Genomic DNA, 24,549 nt, shown 5'->3' with positions numbered 1-24,549 from the left:
AACAGAGAACCTACAGTACTGTAAATTCTTCACTGGTTTGGTCAGAGGAAAAAACATTCCCTAGACTAAATTCAGGTTAGAAAAGCTTTGAGTAATGGAGCAAAATGTGATGTTTCTCTCACTGATAAACATAGCAAAAGATAAGAAACTTAAGTGGTTGAGACTTAGCAGTTCTTATCTTGAGAACAGCTGAGAAAAAACGACTCACTTCAAGGCAATTCAGCTCAACCTGTTATACATTCCCCTGCAAAATAACAAAGGAGGACTCAAACTAAAAAAACAGTGAGATCACATTCCCCTTCCCCATGTGAAAAAAAACAGGCTTTCAGGGTGCTGAATTGTTTTCATCCAATAAGATACTCTGCAAAGAAATGTAGGGGCAGATTAGCAATGTATTTTTAATGATGGAAAGTGTGGACCATAGTCTGCAGAGAAACCAAAGACCAGGGATCAATTATTTAGGCAGCACTGTACAATAACCAGTGCACGCAAATGACTAAAAACGAGTCTCAGACTAGTCACTTATCCGCTTAGAACTAATACTGCCAGCACAATGTTACAATGTTACAATGTCACAATACTGCCTATTCCCTAGTCATAATACCAAACAGGGACTACAGCCGTAAGAAAATAGGGCCAGGAACAATTATATGAATAACTTTATGCTCCACAGACAGTACTCAGCATTGAATACAACGTATTAACAAAATACTTAACAAACTGAACTTGTCTTCAAGATGGTCATTAAAAACAAGAATTGAAATGAGACAGACCAGTATATCAGAGGTGTTTATAATTTGAGACATTTTTGTGTCTTTCAGGGATGTGGAATATTTCACTTCTACTACTGTAGATCTCCAATCTCACAACTCCTGCGGCTCCAAAAAAGAGCAAAAACAAATATATTTGAGCTAGGACTCAGGATACAGATTATGTTTTCCATTTATTGAACAGCTGTACATTTTGCTCCTTGTTTCTTCTTATGTTGATTTTGAGGTTCATTTGTTAACATTGAATGCCTGGCTCCGTCTTATCTGATCTGTCAGTTCCATATTGCTTGCTCCATATATCCTAGTTAGCCATAAGAAGTACTGACCACTCCCAGAGAGTGGCTTAAATCAATGGGTATCAAGACCTTGTGTAACAATTTTCTCTCCTGATGGGACTTTATCCCAAGACACACAGAAATTATGACTCAACACTTCTACTTTAAGACAGTACAGTCGGTGATACACAGCACATATAGCACACTGGGGAGAATTCCTCACTAAATTCTCTGTATCGATGTACTGTATCGAATTGTGCTGCATGAATACACAACAACCCTTAATAAACCAGAAGCGTCTTGTATAGAAACGTCCCATTTCTCTACACAATAGGATGTCTATACGTAATGGGAGAATCAATGCTGCATGAAGTTGTTTTTTTTTAATCTAGGTTTAAAAATGAACAGCATTAAGTTCTCAGTTTAGCTAACATACATGCATTTCCCAAAACCACTTGTGCGCGTTTACTGAGTTTTAATGGAGCATTTTCTCTGTGTTCTTTGTCCCAACAACCTCTGCCCTGTTCGCTTCCCGGCTACGCCGTGAGGTCGCAGAGTGTTTTCCTACTTTTTTCGCGTGTCACCAGGTAGTCTCAAGTGAAGTTACACCTACAAGGTAGAGTTACAGTGTTTTTTAAACTGCCATAATGTACCAGCTGTAGGCAACAAAGCCATTCTAGGTAATTTAAAGAGGTAGAGACGTGAGCGTGCTGCATAGTAGTTTATCAATGTGCACCTTAATCATGACCCTGTATGTACCTTTAACAATGTGTATCCTTCCTTATGACAATACAGTACTGGACTTTGCAATCGCACGTTCGTGCGTGCGCTTCTTCTCGAAGAAGCACGTCAGGACGCAGCGCGCTATATCACACGGGAGACGTCCCCCCCCCCCCGCTCTGCATACAGAGGGAGTACAGAGGTTTGACTCGGGCAGGCTGGGCGCATATGTGAAAAAAACGGCACAGGAAACAGTAGATGCGGATTCTTGTTTTGCATTCAAATACTAGTGATTGCAATAAAAAAAATTGCGCTAACGCGAAAGAGGCTTACAGAGAACGGCGCTGCTCTGGGCAGGATGATTTCTGCGAGTGCCACAGTGTAACATTTATTTCCGAGTTTCTGCGCAGGTCAGCTTGTTCCGGTGGTTTGGTGAGGAATGTTGTTTAGTTCTTTTCAATTTTTTTTATGTTTAATTTGCGTGTGTGTTTATTTTTAGAAAAAAAATACCGCGTTCGGTTATACTGTGTCAATCATTAATTAATGGATCCGTCTTATGAAGTGCTCGACAGGGGTAAACCCAAAGTTCTCTGGCCACGGCGGCGCAGTTCAACTAAGATTCCTGTTTTTCTGAACTAAATTAAGGCGACGTTGGCCAATGAATTGCAGTTTTCATTTACTGTCGGTATGTGTTTTTCATCTTCTACTGCCGAGAACTATTTTCAAATTCTAGCTGGAATCTCGTTTCGGGAGCGACTTACACGTCTTAGAGGCCTTTAATTGCAGCCCCGAGAGTTTTGAAGTGGACGTACAGTAGGTAGGTTCAGGTTTAAGGTTTGAAATTAAAGACTAGTTCCGGAGATCTGTGCATGATTCGACATGCTCTTGAGTGAAAATGTCGGGCTTACGGGTTTCAGAAAGCATTGGCATTCATGCAGAGAAAATGTGCATCTTCCCATCCAAAAAGTGTGTGCTACATGAAAGGTACTTTATTTTTAATTTATATGCGGGCAAGTTCGACTGCCGCAGTTGCGTGAAAATCAGTTTGCTGTTCGAGCAAAGTGCGACTAGTTAGTTTTAATTTCAGTATTTTTTTGCTCAAAACAATGTGGACTTTTTAAAATATTGAACCACTTCCCTTTAACCGTCTCTATATTGGAAACAGTTGTTTAGGGGAATTTCTTTTAAATCCTTCAAGCCATGTTTTGGCTTTATTCCTCTTTTTTTTTGCAGAAGGTAGCATGCAATGATTAAGTGGTTATGGTTCGAGTGTTCTGTAAACCTGAGGCAAATTCATTTGAGTGGTTTTCGAAGCAGTATAATCTGTAATGGGTTTTGAAGTTTATGTGCGTTGGAAGGGAAGGTATACACTCAAATTTATATTTCTCTTTTCCACCTTGAAAATGTTTTTAAGTATAGCGGAGGGTTTAAAAAAAAAAAGTAGTTTTTGGAGAAGACCCGGGCGGTTTTGCCAGCTTGTTTTAACTTGACCCATCTGCACTCTGTCAGGTACCGGTTATTCCCTGGAGTTCTGCATGTAAACTGCTATTATGATGGTGGCTGTGTCAAAACAATTTCCTGTTTCCACTTTTTTTGACTTGAAAAAAGCAAAACATCTACAGTAGGCAGATTTCCAGACACTGTCGGATACTGCGTTATATGTATGTTTTTGAAAATAATCTTTTGTCTTTGAACTTAGACTCATTTTCGCTTGTTTCATGTTCCCATTCCAAGTTTCAGACTTTAGGTTGGCTCTGCGTAGATTTGGTGCTTTCCTGGGCAACAGCCTTGAAGCGAAGTGTCTACTTTTACAGGATGGTGTATACATTTGAGGATCTGGCCATTTTGTTTAAAGGAATTGTTGTTCTCAGACATGCAGGTTAAAGCTCGTTGATGTCACATCTGAGAACAAACGGCAGTGCTACACTTTATTTTAGTATAGAAAAGATACACCACATGTGCTCTGAAAACAGGCACTCGTTTTTGTAGTGTGTTAGTCTATGTGCAGCTGGAGATGAGTATTTTAAATGTGAGGTCTGTTGTGATGTAAAGAACTGAGCTCACTCATTCTAAAAATTCAGAATGGTATACCAGAAGTACTGAAGTTACGTACAGGTGGGTATTTTTTATTTCTTGCCGAGTATAATTGGCATTGGACTTGCTTTGAAATCTTCACCCTGTATGTCAAAACTGAATGAAGAAAAAGTAACCAAAAAATGTAGGTATATCCTCATTTGAAGAACTGCAGCATTTCACTTTAACGCAGTGTAATAATTTAAAGGGCCAGATTTTGCACAAATGTTTACGATTGCCTTGTGTGGTTGGAGCCTGCAGCAGGCTGTTAAACAATAGTGAAAACTTGACAACCAAATATGAGAGAGAGCTCCGCAGGTCCTTCAGGAATTATTGTGGTGACTGACAGTTCTGGGGTACACCTCTGTTGTGGTGGTGGTAACTTAAAATCGGGCACATCCTGATTTAAAGGACTTTACAGTGAAAGTCACAATGTGTTTTCTGCTTTAAGGGTGTGTGTTCTTTGTTTAGCGGACACTTTTATCCAGGGTGAATGAACTACATTGTATAGATTCAGGTGGGTAGCTGCGTCAGCATGCGTAGGCTGCAAAGGAACAAGTAATAGGTTTATTCCATGCTGAAAAAAAGAAGAAAGAAAACGCAACGTTTCGGCCGTGGAGCCTTCTTCAGGTGTGAGGTTCAGGTTATATTATATTGTTCACACCTGAAGAAGGCTCCACGGCCGAAACGTTGCGTTTTCTTTCTTCTTTTTTCAGCATGGAATAAACCTATTACTTGTTACATTGTATAGATTTGTGTCCACTCTGTTGGGTATCAATCATGTGCGTACAGCAAGTTAATAAAATACAAAATTAAGCTGGAAGTGCAATGCAAGGGCAGAAGTAGGCTAAATGAAAATGGAAAGCTTTAAATCCGTATACACGGATTGTGGACACCAAGAAGCAATGAATGGAACCTCATGGCAAGACTCCGTACCCAGAGCGGACAGGAGCTACAAAATTTGCATTGCCAGCCTAGCCTGGGAATCAGAAACGCTGAAGATTGAGATTAGGATCTGAGGCGCGAGTGTGATCTGCTCCTGACCATGTGAAGTTGGGCCGAGACCGAGCTTTTCTGATCACTGTGGCTAGTTTGCTCCACCACTGAGCAGAGAGACTGACTGGACTCTTAAGCTGAAACATGAGTACCTGTATAGTGTGACCGTGGAGTAAAGCCATTTCATTTAAAAATAGAGGTGGACCTTCCTCTGCTTTCTGGATCACGTCATTAATATAGATGGAGAGGCATCTCGGTGTGTCTCGATTATCTTAATGTGTTAAGTTGTTAAAGAGGAGTGTGTCGAATGTAAGGGGAGACAGTGGCAAAAGCTGTTTGCTTGTAGATTCTAAATGATGAATCGGGTACGGGTTTTGTACTTTCTCAATTTATCTGCAACGTTATTTGATGGTTAAATACATTTGCCGGTTTGACCCCTCCCTTATTTGAAGTTAACGGCATGTGTGTTTTCTTTCTTGTTATTTGACAGGTCAAGTTTTAGTTTATGGTGCTGTGAATATTTCTGTGTCGCCAAATATCCTAGGGAAGTTTAACAGCTAATATATTATTTTGTTTTAGTCAAGGCCTATCTTTCCTTTTTTATTTCTATGCATATGTGCATTAACACATCCTTTTATTTGGGTTATTTCATTTAGGTTATTTCATCTGTATTAAGTATGCTCGAGTAAATGTCTTATTCTAAGTAGTTGTTATGCAAAATCTTCATGGATTTGTCACTGCAGTGCTTTAGGTGTTTGACAGAATGTAAGCGAAGGGGAAAAACTGTTATGTGTCATTGCTTGTGTTGAATAGCTGAAGAGCAGAAAAAAAAAATCCCTTCTTAAACATCATGGAATACAATGGATTCTGAGTGAGTCAGGCTGCAATTAAGCCATGACTTTGGAAGAGATTACAGGATGTCTTGCTATCTTTATGCATTCAGTAAAAATGGAAAGTGCATTTTTATGGCTTCCCTTTTGTCAGAGTTTTCCTGAAAAATACATTACCTGTCACCCACAGAGCACAGGCCTGCTGATTGTGATGTGTTAACATGTTCCCTTGTTTCCCCTGGAGAAGTAAAGGAATTTTTATTTTCGTTTAGTTTTCTCAGATGGCTCCCTCCCCACCTTATCCATGGTGCTTTACGATATGTCCAAAGTTGTTAGTCTTGTTTGCTTAATCATCAGTCATATTTTCCAGTACCCTTCAGGCAGGTACAAATTCACCAAGGTGCCACATCCAGTACTGGTGTTTTGCCTCACAGGAAGTTTTAAATGTCATGGACTTCGTTTTACACATGCAGAGAGAAATGTGGTTAATGATTGACTTGGGCTCGTCTGCAGCCCAGGTTCTGTGTTTCCCACATTGCTGTTTAACTGCAGTTGAGTGTTTTTGTTTCAGAAAAAAAAAGAGAAAATGGGCTGATCTCATCACTGGCGTGACTAAGGTGGGCGTCGGCCCTCGAATGCACAGCCTAAGCCATTCACACTCTGCTGTAGCAGCTGTTATGGGTGTAATGTGCTGTTAAAAGCACCACTGAGATCTGCCTGCTTACATTTTTCCACTCCCCGAGATCAACCATTTTTCCAGTTCACAGATTTTTTCCTGAAGTAGATAAATGCTGTTGTTTAAAAAAAAAAAACCTTACCTGTTCCACAGAGGAGCGCTCAGCGAGGGAAGATGGCTGTCAGAGGTGTGTGAGCCCTGCTGGTGATGAACTGTTTGGGGCTGTAGTGCGTTGGCCCTTGATCGGGGTGGTTTTGCGTTGCTTTGGAAGGACTCCTTGCTCACCAGGTGACCCGGGAAAACGTCCTAGAGTTGGAACAGGTGCTGAGGAGGTCGTGATGGAAAAGAGATTCTCCTGGAAAAGAGACGGGGATGGTTCTGTTGCTGTTTGTTTGTATTTGGAAATAAAATACTAAATTTGTTTCAAAAGGAAATGGCAAATTACTTAAGTAAGAATATGTTCAAATGAATGGACATTTTGGGATGTTTTTGGTACCCCCTAGGACCTTTCCAAATTCAGGTACCTGTTTATGTAAAACAAAAAAAAATGACTTCTGTCATTGTAGCAGCCCAATGTCATGGAGGGGACAGTCAGTCATGAATCCTTGCTCGGGTTATCGTTATCTTACATTTTCAGTACACCTCTGATGTGAACTGTCCCTATCTTTGAGGTGTGTGCTAACCACCGGTCTGCTTTGTAGTAGCAAGGAAAGTGCACTTTGCTCATGGGTGTGTACTACTAGAAGTTTCAGGGTGTTTTTGTGTTTCCAGTTAAGTGTTTGGTTTTGGTTTTTTTGTGGTTTGAAAGAAATCAGTTCTAAGACTTTTATCTCCTTCATTCATTACGATGGAAATCTTTTGATTTGCAGATGCTAAGGCAATGATGAAAGGTAAACAAAGTGTACTCGAATGACATGGGATGAAGCTAGAATGTGTGCCTTGCTCCCTTAGTATTACAAGGAGTCATTTTTGAGGTCTGGTTGCAAAATATTTAACCAGTCTCTCGCTGGATTGTCTCCAAATTTTAAATAAGTGAACAGGGAGACTCTTTAAAAAGAGCATAATGGCAACCAACTGAGAAGGGAATAGGCTGGAAAAATGATGGCTTTATCCAGTTAGTTTGTACAAGGTGTGTCCTGGGTGAACCAGTTTTAGAAAACAAACATTTTTCCATTTGACATAATTTAACAGGTTCACCATTTCAAAGGCTTGACCCACAGCATTCTGTGTAGTGTCAGTGTTCAGTTTTCCTGACCAAACAGCATGGGTTGAACAGAAGACTTGCTTATTGACCTGTGGCTGCTAATCCTGGCTTGCAATCAAGGCATTCGCTTTGTGAGCTGAGCATTCAGTGCACGGAGGCGAACAGCAGCTCAAGGCAGAGACCATTTGTTACTCTCCTTTGGAGGCTTTGAAAAATGTGTAGGTGTGACATTTTAACATTATGATTGAGGCACAGGCTTAGCATAAAATGATTTTTTCCTACTCATTGTTAAAAAATAGAAAATATTTTAAAAAGGCAGGGCTTGTTGGATATGGGTGTGTGAAAGTTTTGAGAGCCAACTGCTGTATTACAGTGTTACTGAGGACCTCTCTTCTCGATTGCATAGAATAGCATGAAAAAAGTGCAGCAGGGCTTCCGATGGATTTGGGAAAAAAAAACCTTTTTTTATTGGTATTATCGTCTGCGTACCTTAATTGTGCATGCGGCCACATAAATACATTTTATTAATAATGTCTTTGAGATTAAAAACTGTGGTTCATTTCTTGAATGTGTTTAGACAAGCCAGGATTTAATTCTGTAGAACTGTGATTGATGTGGGTGTAATGCAGCACTTTTTAAGGGAATGGCTAAAAGGCCAAATTATTTAGATTTAATTATTCAGTCTGAGCAACTGCGGCATTTTCATAATTATCTGCCTGTGTTCCACCGTCGTCCTACAATGCTTTAAATTACCGAGTAGGTTTTAGAGTATAGTTAAATTACAGGTTTGATTTTGAATCGTGTATAAAGACGCTCCTCAGAAGAGCTTGGACAGCCAAGGATTTAGGAATAACTGAAAGCGTAGTATTTGAAATACTTCTTGGAAAAATGTTTTTGTTTCAGGTAGAACATGACTGTGTGTGATGAGGTTTACATCATTGTGAAGGTTTTGATGGATGAATGTTGTAAAGTTTGAGCTGTGCTACACTGCAGTTAAAAGGTACTGAGCTCACTTTGTACACTTCTTGAAGTTTCATGCTTTTTGAAGAAGCTGAGCCGGGCAAAAGATTTCTCTTGGGAGGATGTGAGGGTTTGTTTTATTAATGTTAATGGGTAACGGTGAATAATGGACAAGAAAGAAACATCAGAAAAACCAAAAGTATACTGCTTTCAGATTCTGGTTGTGATATGGACGTTTCTTTAAAAAAAGACAATATCCTGTGCTAAACCCAGTGGAAAGGGCTGCTCTGCTCCATTGGAAGAGGAGTTCAAACCCTGGGTAGCATGACCTGTACTCCCTTTAAGGTCCTATAGTGATTTAGCAGCGGAAGTAGAAACATCTTATTTGGACTTGGCATATCTAACAACTTTCCTCTTCCAAGTTACTAAAACATTGAAATTTCACTGTGCAACTGCTTGAATCATTTTGAAATCATGCGTTGGCATTAATAACCTTATAGTCCTGTTTTATGTTTCTTGCTCAGTATTGTTATTGTAAGGGTGTGGTTTCAGAGTCCTGAGTGCAGTGTGTGTTAATCTTTCTTCATATCCCTTTTGCTCCTTGCTGTTTTGGTTACTGATGTTTAGCCAGGGTATCCAAGTGAAGTAATGGTAGGGTTCTTCAGATTAGTTGTTTATTTACAGCACCCTGTTTTCTGAGAGATCAAGCTTCCTCCAGGACGGTGTGGATTTTGATTGGGTTGATACTTGTGAAATGTTTTGAGGAGCTAAATCCTACACCTAACACGCAGGGTTGCTGCAGTATATCAAAGAGACTGTGTTTTTACTGGTATTGTATTTGGATGGGGTGTTCCGTTTCATTTTGTGAAGGTGGTGGTGTTTCTGGTTAACTTTTAAAACAAACTGTGCGTGAACATGTTACAGTGACTTAAGAATGAAAGTGAATTATAAACTCCTTCTCAACTGCAGTGGTGAAAAGCTGTTGGAGGTTCTGTATTTGAGAACAGTGGAAGGGAGTAATTAATAAATTGTTCCTCTGTAAATTTGCAAAAGAGAAGCCAAGTCAAAAACATCCTGAATAGCAGTTCTTGAGAATGTTGCTCTAAAAGTGCGTGTCTGATCCGTCATACAAAAGAGTGAGATTTGCTTTTCCCTTAAAACAATCTCTACTGTATCCATTGTTAACTGTTGGCCGTTTCTGTTACTTTCCATTACAGGTTAAATTGACCTGAATTCGCGAAGAGGGACCTCAAGACCTGGTAGCATGCAAATACAGAACAACTGGGATTCTGAAGGAAGGTCATTAGTGACTGATTATTTTCTTGACCTTGTAGCTGTACCAGGTAATTACATCTGTACGGTCATGTCAGTTGTTTTTCCCTAAGCAGATGTTTAAGAAGAATCTTTATTTCCCCGGTCTGTCGCATGTTCAAGTTGTGTAAGAGGAGGTTGACTGCTGTGACTTACTGTTGAAAAACAGTTGTACTGTATAGCCATTTTGAGGCACAGATAACCTTAAAAACAATTATTTTTAAAGCATGGTGCAAGCTTTATTACATAGCCTTCTATATCCAAAGAAACCTCCCTTCTGTGCATTAGCCCTCCAGTGAAAGATTTCGGATCTATCAGGGTAATCTCTGGGTGCCGGCTGATTAAAGTAGAGGAATAGCAGAGCAGTGGAAGGACAGTGCATTGCATAACTTTGTGAGCTTGTAAGGCTTTTCAGATTCTGGGGTTTATAGTTGTGCTTTCCAAGTCTTTTCAGCTGCATGCCAAATGATTTACAAATAATTGGCACTAATATTGCAAGAAATAACATTTCAGACTAAAACAGACTGCAGTTGTAAAGGAAAATGTTTTTCTTCACTTGAATTGTAATGCACAGACTGTGAATGCATTTCAGGACATGTATCTGTAATGTGTGGGTTCAGTGCTGGGAGGTGCAACACACATCTTCTGATCCACATCATCTCTTCTGATTCCGTGGTTCTCCAGTGCCTTGAAACGGTCTCACCTGTGTGTCTGGGCAACAGTTTGGGAATCCCTGGCTCATATTGTGTCTGCTGAAGCTGTACATTGTCATTGCTGAGTCACAGGGTTCTGTCTGGACTCCGCTATCTTTGTGTTTTTGTATAGTAAGCTGTGGGAGGAGTTACTAACTTATAATCAACGTCTTGGGAAAGTGCTTCAGCAGCACACCAGAAGTATTGATTATCTCAGCCATATATAGGCATGTGAATCGACATTCACTTCCCATTGGCTGCATGAACTGTTTTTTTCGGGGTTTTTTTTGCAGGATCTGTCAGCAGAAGAGCTAAGCCAGCTTGCCTGTAGCGCAGCAGCTGTTTAGGTGAGCAGCCAAGGTGTTTGGTGCACTGGTTACACTGCACAGAGCAGGAGCAGAGTTTAAGATCCAAGGACTGGAGCTCCAGAGGCTGAAACAGTGGACCTTTTGTGCCGAAACGAGGGAATCACCTCTGGACTGGAATGAGGAAGTAAGAAGGTGCTGGGAGAGATCAGTAATGTCAGGGATCTTGATCTTCTGTAACTTTGAGGTCAATAAAGATAGAGCCAGACAGTTTCTCCACCGTGCCGAGGAGGCTGTGCCAATCTAACGCAGGCGGGGCGTAGGGCATCGGTAGGCAGCGTTGGCTGCCAGTTGAAAAAGAAAGCAATTACGAAGCCCTCTATTCACCCGTTTGTTTGTTCTTGCCAAGCTGCCTTCTGTGCCATGTCATCCGTTCGGCAGGGGTTTGACACTGTCTGAGTGTGTGTAGCGTTGCATCCGCTGGGCTGAATGTGTTTTTTGTGAGGGCAGGGCGGATGGAAAGTAACCTTTTCGTACTTTGTTGGCTACAGTTCCAAAACCTGCTTTTGTTTGAGCTTATCTTGTCTTCATGGCTGACATGCTGCTTTGAAAACAAACTAGTGCCTTGTTCTCCAGAGAGAGAGAGCGAGAGAGCAAGAGAACACGAGAGCTCCTTATTTTAGCCTTTTTCTGGCGAAAGGCTGTATACATTCAGCATTTTTTTGGATCTGTAATCTGATCTTTTTTTTAAATAAGTGGCATTTGCAAGGCTGGCAAACTTTTGCCATTGAAGTATGTACGTGCACAAACTGTACCTCATGTTTCTCACTTTTTTTTATAACAGGGTTTCTTTGGTGAATATGTGAGAGATCTGGAAAAGGCAGAGTATTGTAGACTATAATCAGTTCAAACCGTTGCCTGCAGCAGTCCAGGGAATTGGTGTTTTTTTTATTGTGTTTTATAACGGATTACAGAGGCTCTGAAACTGATTTGGCAAGAGTTGGCCCGTGTTGAATGGAAGCAACATAAATGGAGTATTATTTTAGTTTAAAGTTCTGTGGGTTTTGGAACTCCTTTTTGTTTCCCGCTGAATGAAAACAATTAAAATTGAAATGCAAACTATAAGGAAAACAGTACTTAAAGGTTTTTGCTCAAGGAACTGTTCAGAGAAAACTGAAGTAGTGTTCTGTTATTCTGAGGTTTTAGGGGAACGATGGGTTCATAGACCTTGTGGTATTGCAGTTGTCTTCAAAAAGGAACTTTGTGAATGTTGTGTGAAGAAGGTGCTTTATTAAATGCATAACTGGGAGAATCTGCTGTCAGGTCCATCAGAAAGGTATTGGACTGCATTACTCCAAACCTCATCCATGTGTTATAGCATGTTCTTTAATTCCTGAAGAAGTTTTATCTTCAATTTGTTTATTGGTTTTTCAGAAAAAAAAAAGAATTTACATGGGACCATATACTTTAATGAGCAAATGTGAACAATCATCATAGCGTGACAGACTTGGTACCTAAACAGATTGTGTCAATTCAACAGTGATCTAAAAACGGGAATAAAGGAGGTGAAAAAAGGAAACCAGAGATGTGTACTTATGAAGAAATTTTCAGTGGATATTTGATTTGTTGTCTCAAATGTATTAGGCCAGAAAATATGGGGAAGAATTTTTCCAGTTGGAAATGTTTAAATAAAAATGACTAAAAAAGAAATAATTCTAATACATGTTTATTTTTCCTGGCCCTTGATCATCTCACTGGAACAAAGTGCAGTAAGGTGTGATTAGAAATATGTTGTCACTGTGTACAAAAAATATGGTATTCCCTTGATCTCGTCCAAAGTTTGGGCCATTCAGAGAGCTCAGAGCGCTGTTGTAACGCTTGTTTGTTTGTTTTTCTTGTACAGTGTGGAGTTTTCGTGAAGGAGGAGGTCACCCGTGGCCAGTCTGAACAACAGCAGGACTGAGGGACACCGTGCACTCTGTGCTGGGGGGGAGGAGCCCACTGCCTTGAGGAAATGTGATTATATAATGAGTTCCCGCCGAGCTGCCCCCTACAGGGAACAACGCAAACCTGTAGCTCCTTCCACACTCCACCCTGCTTGGCGGTGAGTTGTTGCACACGTGCTGCACTCTGACGGCATTCGTACCAGAACCGTAGCTGTTTCCTCAGGTGTGTAGCAGAGAACAATCATCATAATTGTTTCCAGTAGAGTGGCGGGCAGCCATAGGGCTGAGGACTGTATGTGCACCTTGGAGATGTAGATTGTAGCCTCAAAACTACTCCTATATAAACTGCACTGTTTGGTTTAATAATGCTAGAACAGTTTCTTTAAGAAAGGATCCTTTTGATTTTCCACTTTTGTGTTAATTCCTTGGTTGGGGGGTATGTGGCCCTTGAGGCAGTTTGAGGGCCCCACCAATGGCCCTCATGCATTTTGGGCTGTCTGCGATTGTTTCAAAGCCTCCTTCCTCACTGGCTCAACTGAATTATAAGGTACAGGAAAATGGAGTGCAGAGATTTTGTGGAAGAGGTTTGGTTATGAAGTGTACTTATGGTTTATTTGTATATATGAACATATAATATGTTTGTATTACAAGTGTTTCAGTTATGAGTATATGTGAAAGTGGGAGCTCTGACAATATCAATTTGAAAAAGGCTCAGGAATCTGATTTTTAGAAGTAAAAAGCAGTGTTAAATGCTTTTCATCTTTCTATGAATGTCTGTGTTCATTTGAATTAAGTTGAGAACAATACTGCTGCATTGTGGTTAATTGCATAAAAAACTTTGGTTTGTGGAAACGATTGCACAGATGCACGTTTTTCTGATTATTTAGATAAATGGAAGTAGTTTGTAGCTTACACAGTCAACCTTGTAAAAAGTAGTTGAACTATTCAATAGATTTAATAAAATGAGCTGAACCGTACTTTTATTACATTTTTTTTACTGCATTCCACTGTTTTCCCTGATGCAAAAATGTTTCAGAAAAGTGTTGTAAACAAACATTCAGCTCAGTATACCAGTCACAGTTTAATCCTTATTGTCTTTTGTAAATAAGTGGAATAGCTTTGGGTGGCTGTTTGGATTTCATCTGTGTAAGGGTTTCACAAGCGGAATTTGAATAGACTGGAAACAATAACTCAGATTTTCCTCCGATGCATAAACTGGTATTGTGCAGTGACGGCATTAAAACAAACAAGCATGCATGAACAAACAGTATTCCAAAAAATTAATTTTTAGAGGCGAAACGGTTTGATAGAATTACACAAGCACTGAGATCACCAATTTCATAACCGATTCCAACTTTTCTTTTTAAGGAGTAAGGACTTAGAGTACTGAATCCTAGTTCAAATCGACATGCTAAACTACTTGGTGCTTCTGCTTTGTGTAAGTGTGCAGGTTATTGAAAAGCAGTTGCAGTTACCCTTTCGTGCGACACCCTGCTGTAAACTGCAGCATTCTTTGACACGAGCTTGCTCGCACAGGAGAGCCGTTTCTGCTGGAGAATGGGGAACAGAATTTGATCCAGAAGTAGGGCTGAATCTGCTGGAAGAGGCTGGTCTGCAGTTTTACATAAATGGCTGGGCCTTTTATTTTAAAAAATGAGCAGTACCGATAGATGGTTGCTTTGAATGTAGCTACTGTATAGTACTGATTGAATGGTACAACGTGCAAGAGTTTACTAACTAAATTAAAAACATTTTATTTAAATACTACAAGTAGGTAATGGTAGCGGTTTCACCCCATTGTCCACCACCATGCATTTTTTTTCTTCAGTGCCATAGTTTCCTCAGGCCCGTTTCTTTATAAGGAAAAAGTGACATACGCACTGGAGAGGATGTTTTTGCCTGCTTAGTTTGTGATGTGAAGAATTTTTAGGCATAGTGCCCCTTCCTGTTTAAAACGTTGCTCACATGTTTATTATTCATTGTGGTTTTTGGATCTTGTACTCTTGTTTCAATGAATTCAAAGAAGGTTGTTCTCATTTTGGAGGACTGGGCACCTTCCTAGACTGTTATATACAGAGTGCTTGTGGCTGCCCATGACAGGAGTTCCCCATCCTGGGGACCCAGAAACCACCTGGTTTTTGTTCCACTTGATCACTCCGATAATCTGCCCTTAATGAACCTAATTATAGATTTAGTTTGAACTCTTTTAGTTCCTGAACATGTAGGAGGCCTCTTAGCCATTGTTTCTTAATTTGTCACTAATCTTTGAGCAGAAGAAATCTTGCAAAGGTTCTAACCAGGCAATTTGTTAGTTCAGTTAAGGAGCCGTGTAAATATAGAGCTCATCTGCAATGAAAACCTGCAGGTATGGAGGTTCCTAGGACTGGAATTGGGAACACCTAACCCCTGTGATGTTTCTTGAACAAAGCTCTGTAAGGATGCACTGTTCTAACTTAAATTCTGCACATTTTTGTTCAGGAGTTAGACTGAATTTAATGTGTCCTTTAACACTCCCAGGGTGACTAACTTTGTAATATTCTACTGCTGTTTTTTCATCGTTGCTTACTGGAAGGTATTTCACATTTCTAAAACTAGACTTCAATGTTTGAGCGTTTACTCATACTTTAAATGTCAGGCTTTCTTTAAACATTTGAGAAGGTAGTACCGGAATTGTTTATCTACTTCCCTGATTTATATTCTGTACGTTTGCCAAATTTAAGCAGCAACTGTTTTTTTTTCTTCGAAAGCACCATTATCCCAGCAGAACAAAACTCGTTATTGACTTACAAGACGAGGGATGGAAATAATAAGGAGCCTGTATACCCTCTGCCTTTGTTCAGAAACATAAATGGTCTCAGCTAGCTAATGAAGTTGTGCAGCGTAAACATAATACGTACATACTGGGCCCATTCACACTGTGCATTTAGATAACTTGATACCCTCCATCATTCTTTGTTCTCCATGTAGCTTAATCCTGCATCTGAAACGGTAAATTGCTTTAGTATCAGGTTTAGTGAATTCCATGAAGATGTCTGGAGAACATAATGACACATGCAGCAGACAGAACCAGAGAGACATTTGTTACACGTGTGAGTTTGCTAATATGGAAACTAAATTTGCATCAAATATTTGGATTAAATCTTTCATCTCCCAGTAATCTCCAGGAATTAGTTTCTCTTGAGTGATATTTTGAAAGGAATTTCAGCTCCTCCTTTTCGTCTGAAATGAAAGCACTTGGTGTTCAGCAGAACTTGAAGCTCATCACAGACTGGAAGGACCGTAAACATGCCAGATTAATTCCCAACTGTCAGTGGTTTGGAGGAAAAAAAAACTAGCTTTTACACAATGCAGGGCTTGGCTACCTCCACAGTTGCCTTTTTTTGTCCCGAACTGGCTTGCTGATTGTGGATATGTGAGTGGTGTTCCGCTCATGCAGTGGCTTCGAGGGCAAGGAGCAAGTTTGGTTTCTCTCAGACGCCAAGTTTATCTCTCAAAATGCTTAGCAGTGCTTCATAAAAACCTGCTGGGATAATATCTGCGCTACTGGAACTGCTGATAATTTGATACCAAGTGCCTTCATACTTTCCATAGAAGCCTCTGAAAATCTGCTGTAAACAAAAGGAAGTTGCCCATTGCAAGTGGCAGCTGCTCATAGTCGTTTGTCAGCTGACGGACAGAAGGGGGTACTACGTGTATAATGGCAGCACTGCGAAAGCCCAGCAGAGTGAGTGTTGATCAGCAGTCCCTGTTGTTATTGGTGCTAACAGCGAGTGGCTGGGGTGGCATGTGTCAAATATAAATCAGCTACCGAGTCTCCCAGTCATCTCCTCTCACTCCTCTTAGACAGGTCATCCTGTAGGTGAAACTGTTCCCCTGTGAGAGTAAAGGCTCATTTTGGCTCGTCAGTCAAACACTTGTGCCACCCCTCCCCCTTTCAGAGAATGCCAGCCCAAATTTGGTCACAGTGACTTGTCCTTGTCCCCCAGCAGCCCCTGCCTGAGGATTGCCTTATAAGACTTTGGAGGCCTTGGTTTTCCCGTAAGGTGGTTGCTCCTGTTCTGTGCTATAGATGGATCTGCTGGGAGGTGTCTGTGGGTTTTGTTGCTGTGGGAAGGTAAAATGTCCCAGCTGTGCCTGGCTAGAGTAGGTCAAGTCACTTTCTCTCAGGAAAAGGTGAGAGACCAGCAAAACAGACAGGTGTGTTTAAAACGTATACTCGGCTTGAGCCCCTTTCCATTTAAGGTGGGTGCTAGAATTCAGAGGACTTTCTTTGTTCTGCTTCCGAGCACCTTAACCAATCCTTCAAAAGGATGTTTCTAAGTTCGGGTGGTTTTAAACAGAATCTTGTGACAGACTGGACTTCTGTTTAAGGTGTTTTTATGAAAGGGCTCACAGAGGTCAGGTTTTGAATTACTGTAATAATTTTCAAATGTTAATCACTCTGAAAACTGCAGACGTTATGAAATGGGGGGAAAAAAGAACTCTTGGCTAAATTGATTTTATGGGATGTGCAAAGGGAGGCGTCATTTGTGTTTTGTGGAAGGTTCTCTCCCACCTTTGCCCTGATCTGTAAAGTGATATACAAAGCAAGAATGACGGTTCTGTTATCACTATTAAAAAGTATTCATCATCATTGAAGGATACAAATTCATATTCTTATGATTTTATATTTTATTTCTTTTTAAGCAGGCATTTTACGTTATTGAGCTTCATTCTTAAACTATTGCTTCCTTCGTGTTTGAGATTCCTCGATCACTGAAGGAGATGCTTTAGTGGGGGCACATATTTGTCAAAATAATTGCTATCACCCGTCAGTTGACGGGATTGTTGTTGAGTGCAGGGGCTGTGGTTTGATTTCAATATGCTCATTTTGAAGGAGTGTGTAGCATTTAGGTTGCTACACACTCCTTGTCATAGTGGTACAGTACATCAGATAAAGTGGAGCACCTAGTGTTCTGCAATACTGGGAATTAGGAATCCACTGGTGGGTTTTTCAGGGGCTCTGATTAATAGTTTTATTTGTTTGGATCACCAGTGTAGCCGATTTCCGGGTGAATTAGAATGTCTTCAGAGCAGAATAAATTAACAGTGTTCTCTGTATTTATTTATTCTTTTATTTTTGCTAGCACCATTTATTTATTTTTTAGATTTTCTGTTGGGAAATTGACTTTGTAAGTCTTGTAAGTCAGGGTATAATAAACTAATGAGTATTGCTGCCAATTCCATAGAATTATATTAATATTACCATTATTTTGTGGAATCCTCTAGGTTTGTAGTGTTAAATAAAACAACAAATTTCTTGTTATTAAGTGAGGTGTATATTTTACACAATACTCATTGCTACAGCTCTGAAGTGGTTTGATAAAGGTGAGTAAAGATAAAGTTGTCACTGAATTTTTGCTTTATCAGGTATAAGTGTAGGTTTTACTTGTAGAATGGAGGTCATAGTTCTGCATGTTGTGTTTATGAATCATCAAAGAAATCATCTTTTTTGTTTTTCGAGAACTGTGTTCCTTCTCAGATGCATCATGCAGGTATCACAGACGGTGCCATTTTAAAAAAAGACATTTACAGGAAATGTACGCTTTAGTGGGATTTGAAATGTTATTCATAATTATGCTGGTATAAATGGTATTCATGCTCTAGTTCATAGCTTGATACCTTTATAGCCTGTGTGAAATATAGATGGAAGACATGACTTATGCTTTGCTCCTTACCTTCTCATTAAATGCATGTTTGAATTTCAGCAAGTGGGCATTGGTGCTTTTTGTGTACTGCTGTCGAAGATTAACCGAGACAGGGAAGTTATGTAAGGTCAGCCCCCCATCCCCCCGGGACTGGGTGAACCTCAGTTTGAGAACATATTTTGTCTTGCTGCAGAGAAAGGCAGGAAGCAGACAACTGTTCCACCAATATTGTGGTGTCCTATAAATTGTTTTCTTAAGAGTGACACAGTCAGAACAAAAGGCAGTGTCTGGCACGGAGAGAACTTTTCCTGGCACCTCAGACCCTCCTGAATGCCAAGTTTAGCGCGATGTCTTTTTCTGCACATTATCTTGCTTCGTAATTCTTCCATGTATAGTTTTTCTTGCTGTACAGGAGCACTTGCAGGGAGTTTCTGTACAGTTACTGTGATAAAAGTGTTTACAGGAATAGAGTGAGTTGTACAGTATGTGCTGTCTGATGTAGTGAACTGTCCCTTTGCTGTGTATTTGTAACTTTACTCCAGAGCTTTTGGCTACCGAGAGCTCATGAGATAACCTTAATGCATTTTAAATCTGTGAGTCATGGTTTCATTACTTTTTGTCGCTTTATACTTGAAGCACTTACATTTTGTCTGTTTTTTTGTTTTTAGGTTTGCAGTTATGCACCTTAAGCCATATCCCAAGTTTCAAAAGAAAGAGCTGACATTGGAGACAAGCCAAGATAACCTAAGAGGCCTTCTCTCAAGCCAGCAGGGTGTACCGAGGACGGACAGACGTGCAAACACCCGCACCACACATCAGCCCTGCTCCCCGGGGGGTGCACCTAGTAACGGGACAAGCTGTCGGCGCTCTTTTGGAGTGCAAGCCGCTCGTGCTTTCTGCAGCAGCCCCAGCTCCAGTTTCGGTGCTGACACTCCCTGTTTCCGGGGCAAGAGCAGCAAGGTGCTCTCTGCAAACACTACAGAGCCCTTACTGCTGGTCTCCTCCACATCCGAGCCAGACAGCTCCCTCACCTTACACCAGGTGGAGGAAGGAGACGGCCCTCTGGACATCTGGGCAGTGATCAAGCCAGGGAACACCAAGGAGAAAATTGCAATCTTTGCTGCACACCAATGCAACAACACCAGTAGCAGCAGCAATGTCACCATCAGTAGTGGCAGCAGCAGCCGGACAGCCTCCATGAAAATTAAGGGCAGCTGGGATGTTGAAGGTTCTGTGGCCAAACGCAGGAAAAGATCAGCAGAGCCAGACAAATCCAAGGCCACAGAGCAGCAGTTACCGAGTAGGACAAGGGATTGTGGAGCAAAGCAGATGCCTGTGGCAGCAGTAAGTTGCCTGCCCTCTAAAGATGGGGGAGAGCAATCTTACAGAGTGATCAGTCTTACCGAGGGGAGCAACATGGAGGAAGGAGAGGAAGGAGGGAAAGCACTGTCTGTTGTTGAGATGGTGGCTTACCTTGAGCAGAGAGCCAATGCTCTGCACATGGACTGCACCAAGTACAGCTCTGGGCGTAGCTCTGGGTCCATTGCACCGTCAAAGGGAGGGCTGATGACAGAGAAACAAGGCAGCGGTGCTGCAGATGATCAGAGGAGCCCTGAGGAGATGCAGGGAGAGTGCGTGAGGGTGTTGGAGATGGTGGCCAAGTTGGAGTCGGAGTGCCTGAAACGGCAGTGTGAGAGAGAGGCAGGAGGGCTGTCTCGGAGCAACAGCCTTCGCAGGAACGTGGGTAGGGTGTTGCTGGCATCAGGAGAGTCTTCCCCTGCTTCCACACAGCAAGAGACGGGACATAAACCCTCACCAACTTGCCAAGAGCCCCTGTCAAAAAACCACAACCTGACGGAATGTCCTTCTAACCCCCTAGCTAACAACAGTGGCAAAAATGTTAGCCCTCCCGAGCACTGTGAAGCAGCACCTTTTGAAACCGTTGTTACAATCTACAGAGAAACTAAGGGATATGGAACTAACAGTTCTGAGTCGACTACCATTGATAACAGGGTACAGAGCAGCTTGGATACCAATGATCCAGTGAAGCAGGAACAGCAGGAAGGGGCCTGTGCCGCAGAGCTGTCCTTCGTTAAGGTGGTGGACCCGTGCATTGAACCTGGATTGCAGCCGGAAACGCGGATGGAGAGCGAGCCCCACGTCGGTTACCGTGAGGAGCCGCTTCCTGGGATGCTGTTTTTCAAACGGAGTTCAGCACCAGCTGCTCAGAACCTGCCCTCACATTCGGCACAGGAAACTCTGCAGCAGCCTAAGGATTCCCAGACCTCCACGACATCCAGCGATTCCAGGTTCGACCAACCCGGGCCCAAGGAAGTATCAGGCGCACGAGAAGAGGGGGAGGGAAGCGGCGTAGGTCAGGACCGCTTGCCTTTCCCTCTGAGACGGCTGGTTTCCCATGAGTTCCTGGAGGCGCGGTTCAAGATCCAGCAGCTGCTTGAGCCCCAGCAGTACATGGCCTTCCTGCCGCACCACATCATGGTCAAGATCTTCTGCTTCCTGCCCACCGAAACACTCGCGGCCCTCAAGTGCACCTGCCAGTACTTCAAGTTCATTATCGAGAGCTACGACGTGCGGCCTGCCGACTCCCGCTGGGTTCGAGACCCGAGATATAAGGACGACCCTTGCAAGCAGTGTAAAAAGCGCTACGGGCGCGGCGATGTGTCGCTCTGCCGCTGGCACCATAAGCCCTATTGCCAAGCCTTGCCCTATGGACCTGGCTACTGGATGTGCTGCCATGGCTCCCAGAAGGACACCCCAGGCTGCAACGTGGGGCTGCACGATAACCGCTGGGTCCCAGCCTTTCACAGCATTAACATGCCAATCTACAAGAAAGTGAGGGACACTGAGGAGGAGACTTAGCAGGGTCCGGAGTGGGTGATTTTAACCGATTGGCCTTTTTGTGTGTATGTGGGCGTGCACGCATGTGTGTTGTAGATTGTGACCAGGTTGCTGACACTAATGAGGAATCACTGGATCTCTTCCAGTTAGTCCGGAGAATCTGAAGAGCGGTTTTTCATTGTATGCGAACGTTTGTTAAACTGCTGAAAAAAATGCAAAACAAAAAGGTGATTCTGCCATTCTCTTCTGAATCGGAGACAAGGTAATTTTTAATGAATCTGTTCCTCAAAGGAGAATTGTTAGGACTTCTACTTGCAGAATGCGTTTTTTGAAATTTCCGGTACTAGCGCTTTTCTTCTTTCAGAGAGCATTAATTTATGATTAAGAAATTATCTTTTCAATGATGCTTTAAAGCCTATGTTTACAGATGGATCTGACAATTATTTCTGAGTAGGTCTTATAATACATTGACTACTAAACCGTATTTGTTTTCTTTGCTATAATCCTGTGCCAGATGTTGCAGCATACAAAGTATGCTGCATGTTTTACTTGGTTCAGATGCATTGAAGGAAGATAAAAGGTTAGAAAGTTGAATATCCTTACCTGGTGTAAATGGCATGAACATTTTGTATAGCCATATAGCATTCAAGGATTTCTGCAGTTATTTCTTTATTCAAACTTTACATGCAAATGACCCTTTTTAAAGGATTTGTAATGTGAATTTAGCATTTTTTTTGCTTGCTTTGTAAAAAAATATAATATAATCTGCTTAAAATTTCAAACGTTTTCTTCTATTAGGGCCTGTCCTGACCAGTGATGGCGTTGTTAGTGTGAGAACCTGAGTTTTTTTTTTTTGAATGGGACATGTTTCTAACCCTGTTATGTTTACATTGTATATAATACTGAATCATATCCATACAGGGTAAGGAATGATGCATGCACAGTACTTGAGAAAAGATCTACCTTCAGTGGGTAGAATTCCTCATTTTACCCCTGTTGTGGATGTATTTAAAAATAATCCAAGTTGTAAATATAGATTACAGAGCTGGCACAGCCACCTAACCTCTACAATGCAGCTAACGTAGCCTTGCGACAGTAAGCGATTTTTGTGTTTTATGGGTATTTTTAAAATGTTATTATCCCATGTATAATAATCCTATGTTTCTGAATGGAAACATAAAAATGGAGAGGGTTATTAACTTGGTTCCGTTCTTTATAATGGCTTAAACTGGATGCATTCTGAAAATGAGGATTCATGAAATGGACGGTTAGCAGATTGAGGGCAAAACAATTTTAAAGCATTATTGTATAATGACCTGTTATAAGAACATAATTGTTCCTGCCTTTAGGGGCATTTTACTTCAATAAAGTGTGCATTCTTAGGTCTTGTCAGCTATTGTTTTGGTGATGCTTTATGCTTTTTTTCCTTGACAGTGTGATTTTGTTGCTGAAATTGTCAAAAAAAAAAAGGGTCAAGGCAAAAAACACTGGTGAATTTTACAGAGGATAAGCATTAAATTAAGCAGCTCCTGGGAGTCTTTCCTTCACTCCCAACAAAGAGAAGGAAAAGGCCTTAATGAATGAGGAGGGGGGGGCGGGGGGTGGCCTGATGTCCCAGAATGAATCTTGAGGATTTGACTTCAAGTCCTAGACTGTGGTCTGTTTTTCGAAGGATATTGATGTCTAAAATAAAGAACATTTAAAAACGTACGTGGTGTTATTACTGATGAAGATTAATTAAATGGAGAGGGTAGACCCACCTGCATGAAGTATTGCATTCTTGCACAAGGGTTTCACTTTAGGTGACATGACAGGAACGGTCTGACTTAAGTGGTATTACATTTATCAAACTATTCACTTTCCTTGAGCACATCTTTGGAAAAACAGCCAGGACTGGGCAGATGAAGTGAGTGACCTTCTTCCTCTCTGGGTTGAGGGTTAAATACGAAGCTCACACTGGTGGTTATTTTATACCTCAGTAGGTGGTAGAACAATACTTCTGTCTCCACATCTTTCATTCTGTCACTTAGAAGCACTCAAGTTAATCACACTTTTTAAGAACAATTTCCTAACTTTCCAGATCTTGTCCACAAAATGCAAATAGGCATTCCTTTTTTAAAATGAGTTCATAATCCATAATCAACTGTGCAGCTCTTAAGGAGTTCACAATTGAGAATTATGAATATCTAAATATTCCAGTCTAAATGTAAATATCACTGTTTTATGATTGTTATAAAGGCAGAGTTGGATGCATATTGTCACTTGTCTCAGATCAAACAGGCCAGTCCTTTTTACTTTTGAAGTTCCCGGCAAAAATATGAACTAACATATGAACTATGAAGATTAGTAATGATGTCTCTTGGTGTAATTTTTAATCTGTTTGTACTACTAAAACTGTGTTGGGGAGACTTTGTTTTCATGTTCCTTAGTACGGAGTAAAAAATACAACTTGCTCTACCTGTGATGTATTGTAATTTTAGGAAACCCATTTCTACCTGCTTATCAGTTTGTGGCCTTATTGAATTCCACCTTAATTGAGATGAGCAAATAATATTTACACTGAATAAGGATTGTTAAATAAAAAAGAGAGGTACCTGATCTTTTTTTGTTTGAGCTGTTTTAATTTATTTTTTAAAGTGTCAAAAGATTAATAGACTACAATAGTAGGCCTTAGGTTAGACCTGAAGCTGTTGAATTTCTGGGCTCACCTCCTGAGAGGGGCATCAGTTGTATAAAGCATTGATTCAAAGTGGGGAAAAATAACCATGAATATGGAGCATGTCTCTTCTGAAATTAGTCTGATTAGGAAAGGCATCAGGCTTTAACTAAAGCATTCTGCTTTATACTCGATAGTCTCTACTGGCTTTTTTTCCCTGTGTCACAGTCTTAAATTGAAAGTTGAATCCTGGCCTGGAACAGAACATGGATCTTGACATACAGTATACTGCCTGAATTCTACTGTACTGCTGGGCCTTTGTGCACACCATTGCCCGGTAGACTGTTATTGAGCTCAAAATGAGGATCAAACCATTAATCTGCCATTTCTCCTAGTTATCCTGAATTGCAGTGATAATATAAAGCTGAAATACAACTGCTGAATTAATTCATGCATTACGCAAAAATCAGTCCGAGGTGTTTAGAATGTCTTGTCCTGTTTTTTTTATAATGTTTTCAGGAGGCTAAGATTCCTAATTTAATTTCTCAATTCTCTGTAAATCTTAGAATGACACATTAGGTGTCCTAAA

General features: G+C 41.0%; 1 protein-coding gene across 7 annotated transcripts; it reads left to right on the top strand.

Annotated features, from left to right (window-relative positions):
- The first annotated feature begins 1,921 nt into the window (after positions 1–1,921).
- fbxo34 (F-box protein 34) lies at positions 1,922–23,899 on the top strand. Of its 7 annotated transcripts, none has more exons than XM_088924493.1 (5): positions 1,949–2,197; positions 9,722–9,847; positions 10,801–10,854; positions 12,716–12,916; positions 19,114–23,899. In XM_088924493.1, the coding sequence occupies exons 4-5, from the start codon at positions 12,840–12,842 to the stop codon at positions 21,323–21,325; spliced, it is 2,289 nt and encodes a 762-aa protein (XP_088780619.1). In that variant the 5' UTR covers positions 1,949–2,197; positions 9,722–9,847; positions 10,801–10,854; positions 12,716–12,839; the 3' UTR covers positions 21,326–23,899. The 7 variants fall into 7 exon arrangements, with proteins under 7 accessions (XP_088780622.1, XP_088780619.1, XP_088780618.1 ...); XM_088924492.1 differs by having other exon boundaries at positions 10,801–10,999; XM_088924491.1 differs by having other exon boundaries at positions 1,949–2,582; positions 10,801–10,999.
- Positions 23,900–24,549: the final 650 nt, after the last annotated feature.

Source organism: Atractosteus spatula, chromosome 9 (genome assembly GCF_055471065.1).
Source record: "Atractosteus spatula isolate fAtrSpa1 chromosome 9, fAtrSpa1.hap1, whole genome shotgun sequence".
Taxonomy (NCBI): Eukaryota; Metazoa; Chordata; class Actinopteri; order Semionotiformes; family Lepisosteidae; genus Atractosteus; species Atractosteus spatula.
This window is presented reverse-complemented; position numbering and strand designations above follow the sequence as displayed.

Bases quoted from the DNA above. Each gene is read 5' to 3' on its own strand.
- fbxo34 (XM_088924496.1), top strand. From the start codon at position 12,840: ATGAGTTCCCGCCGAGCTGCCCCCTACAGGGAACAACGCAAACCTGTA. The intron at 12,917-19,113 runs GTGAGTTGTTGC...TTTTGTTTTTAG, and splicing joins ACACTCCACCCTGCTTGGCG to GTTTGCAGTTATGCACCTTA.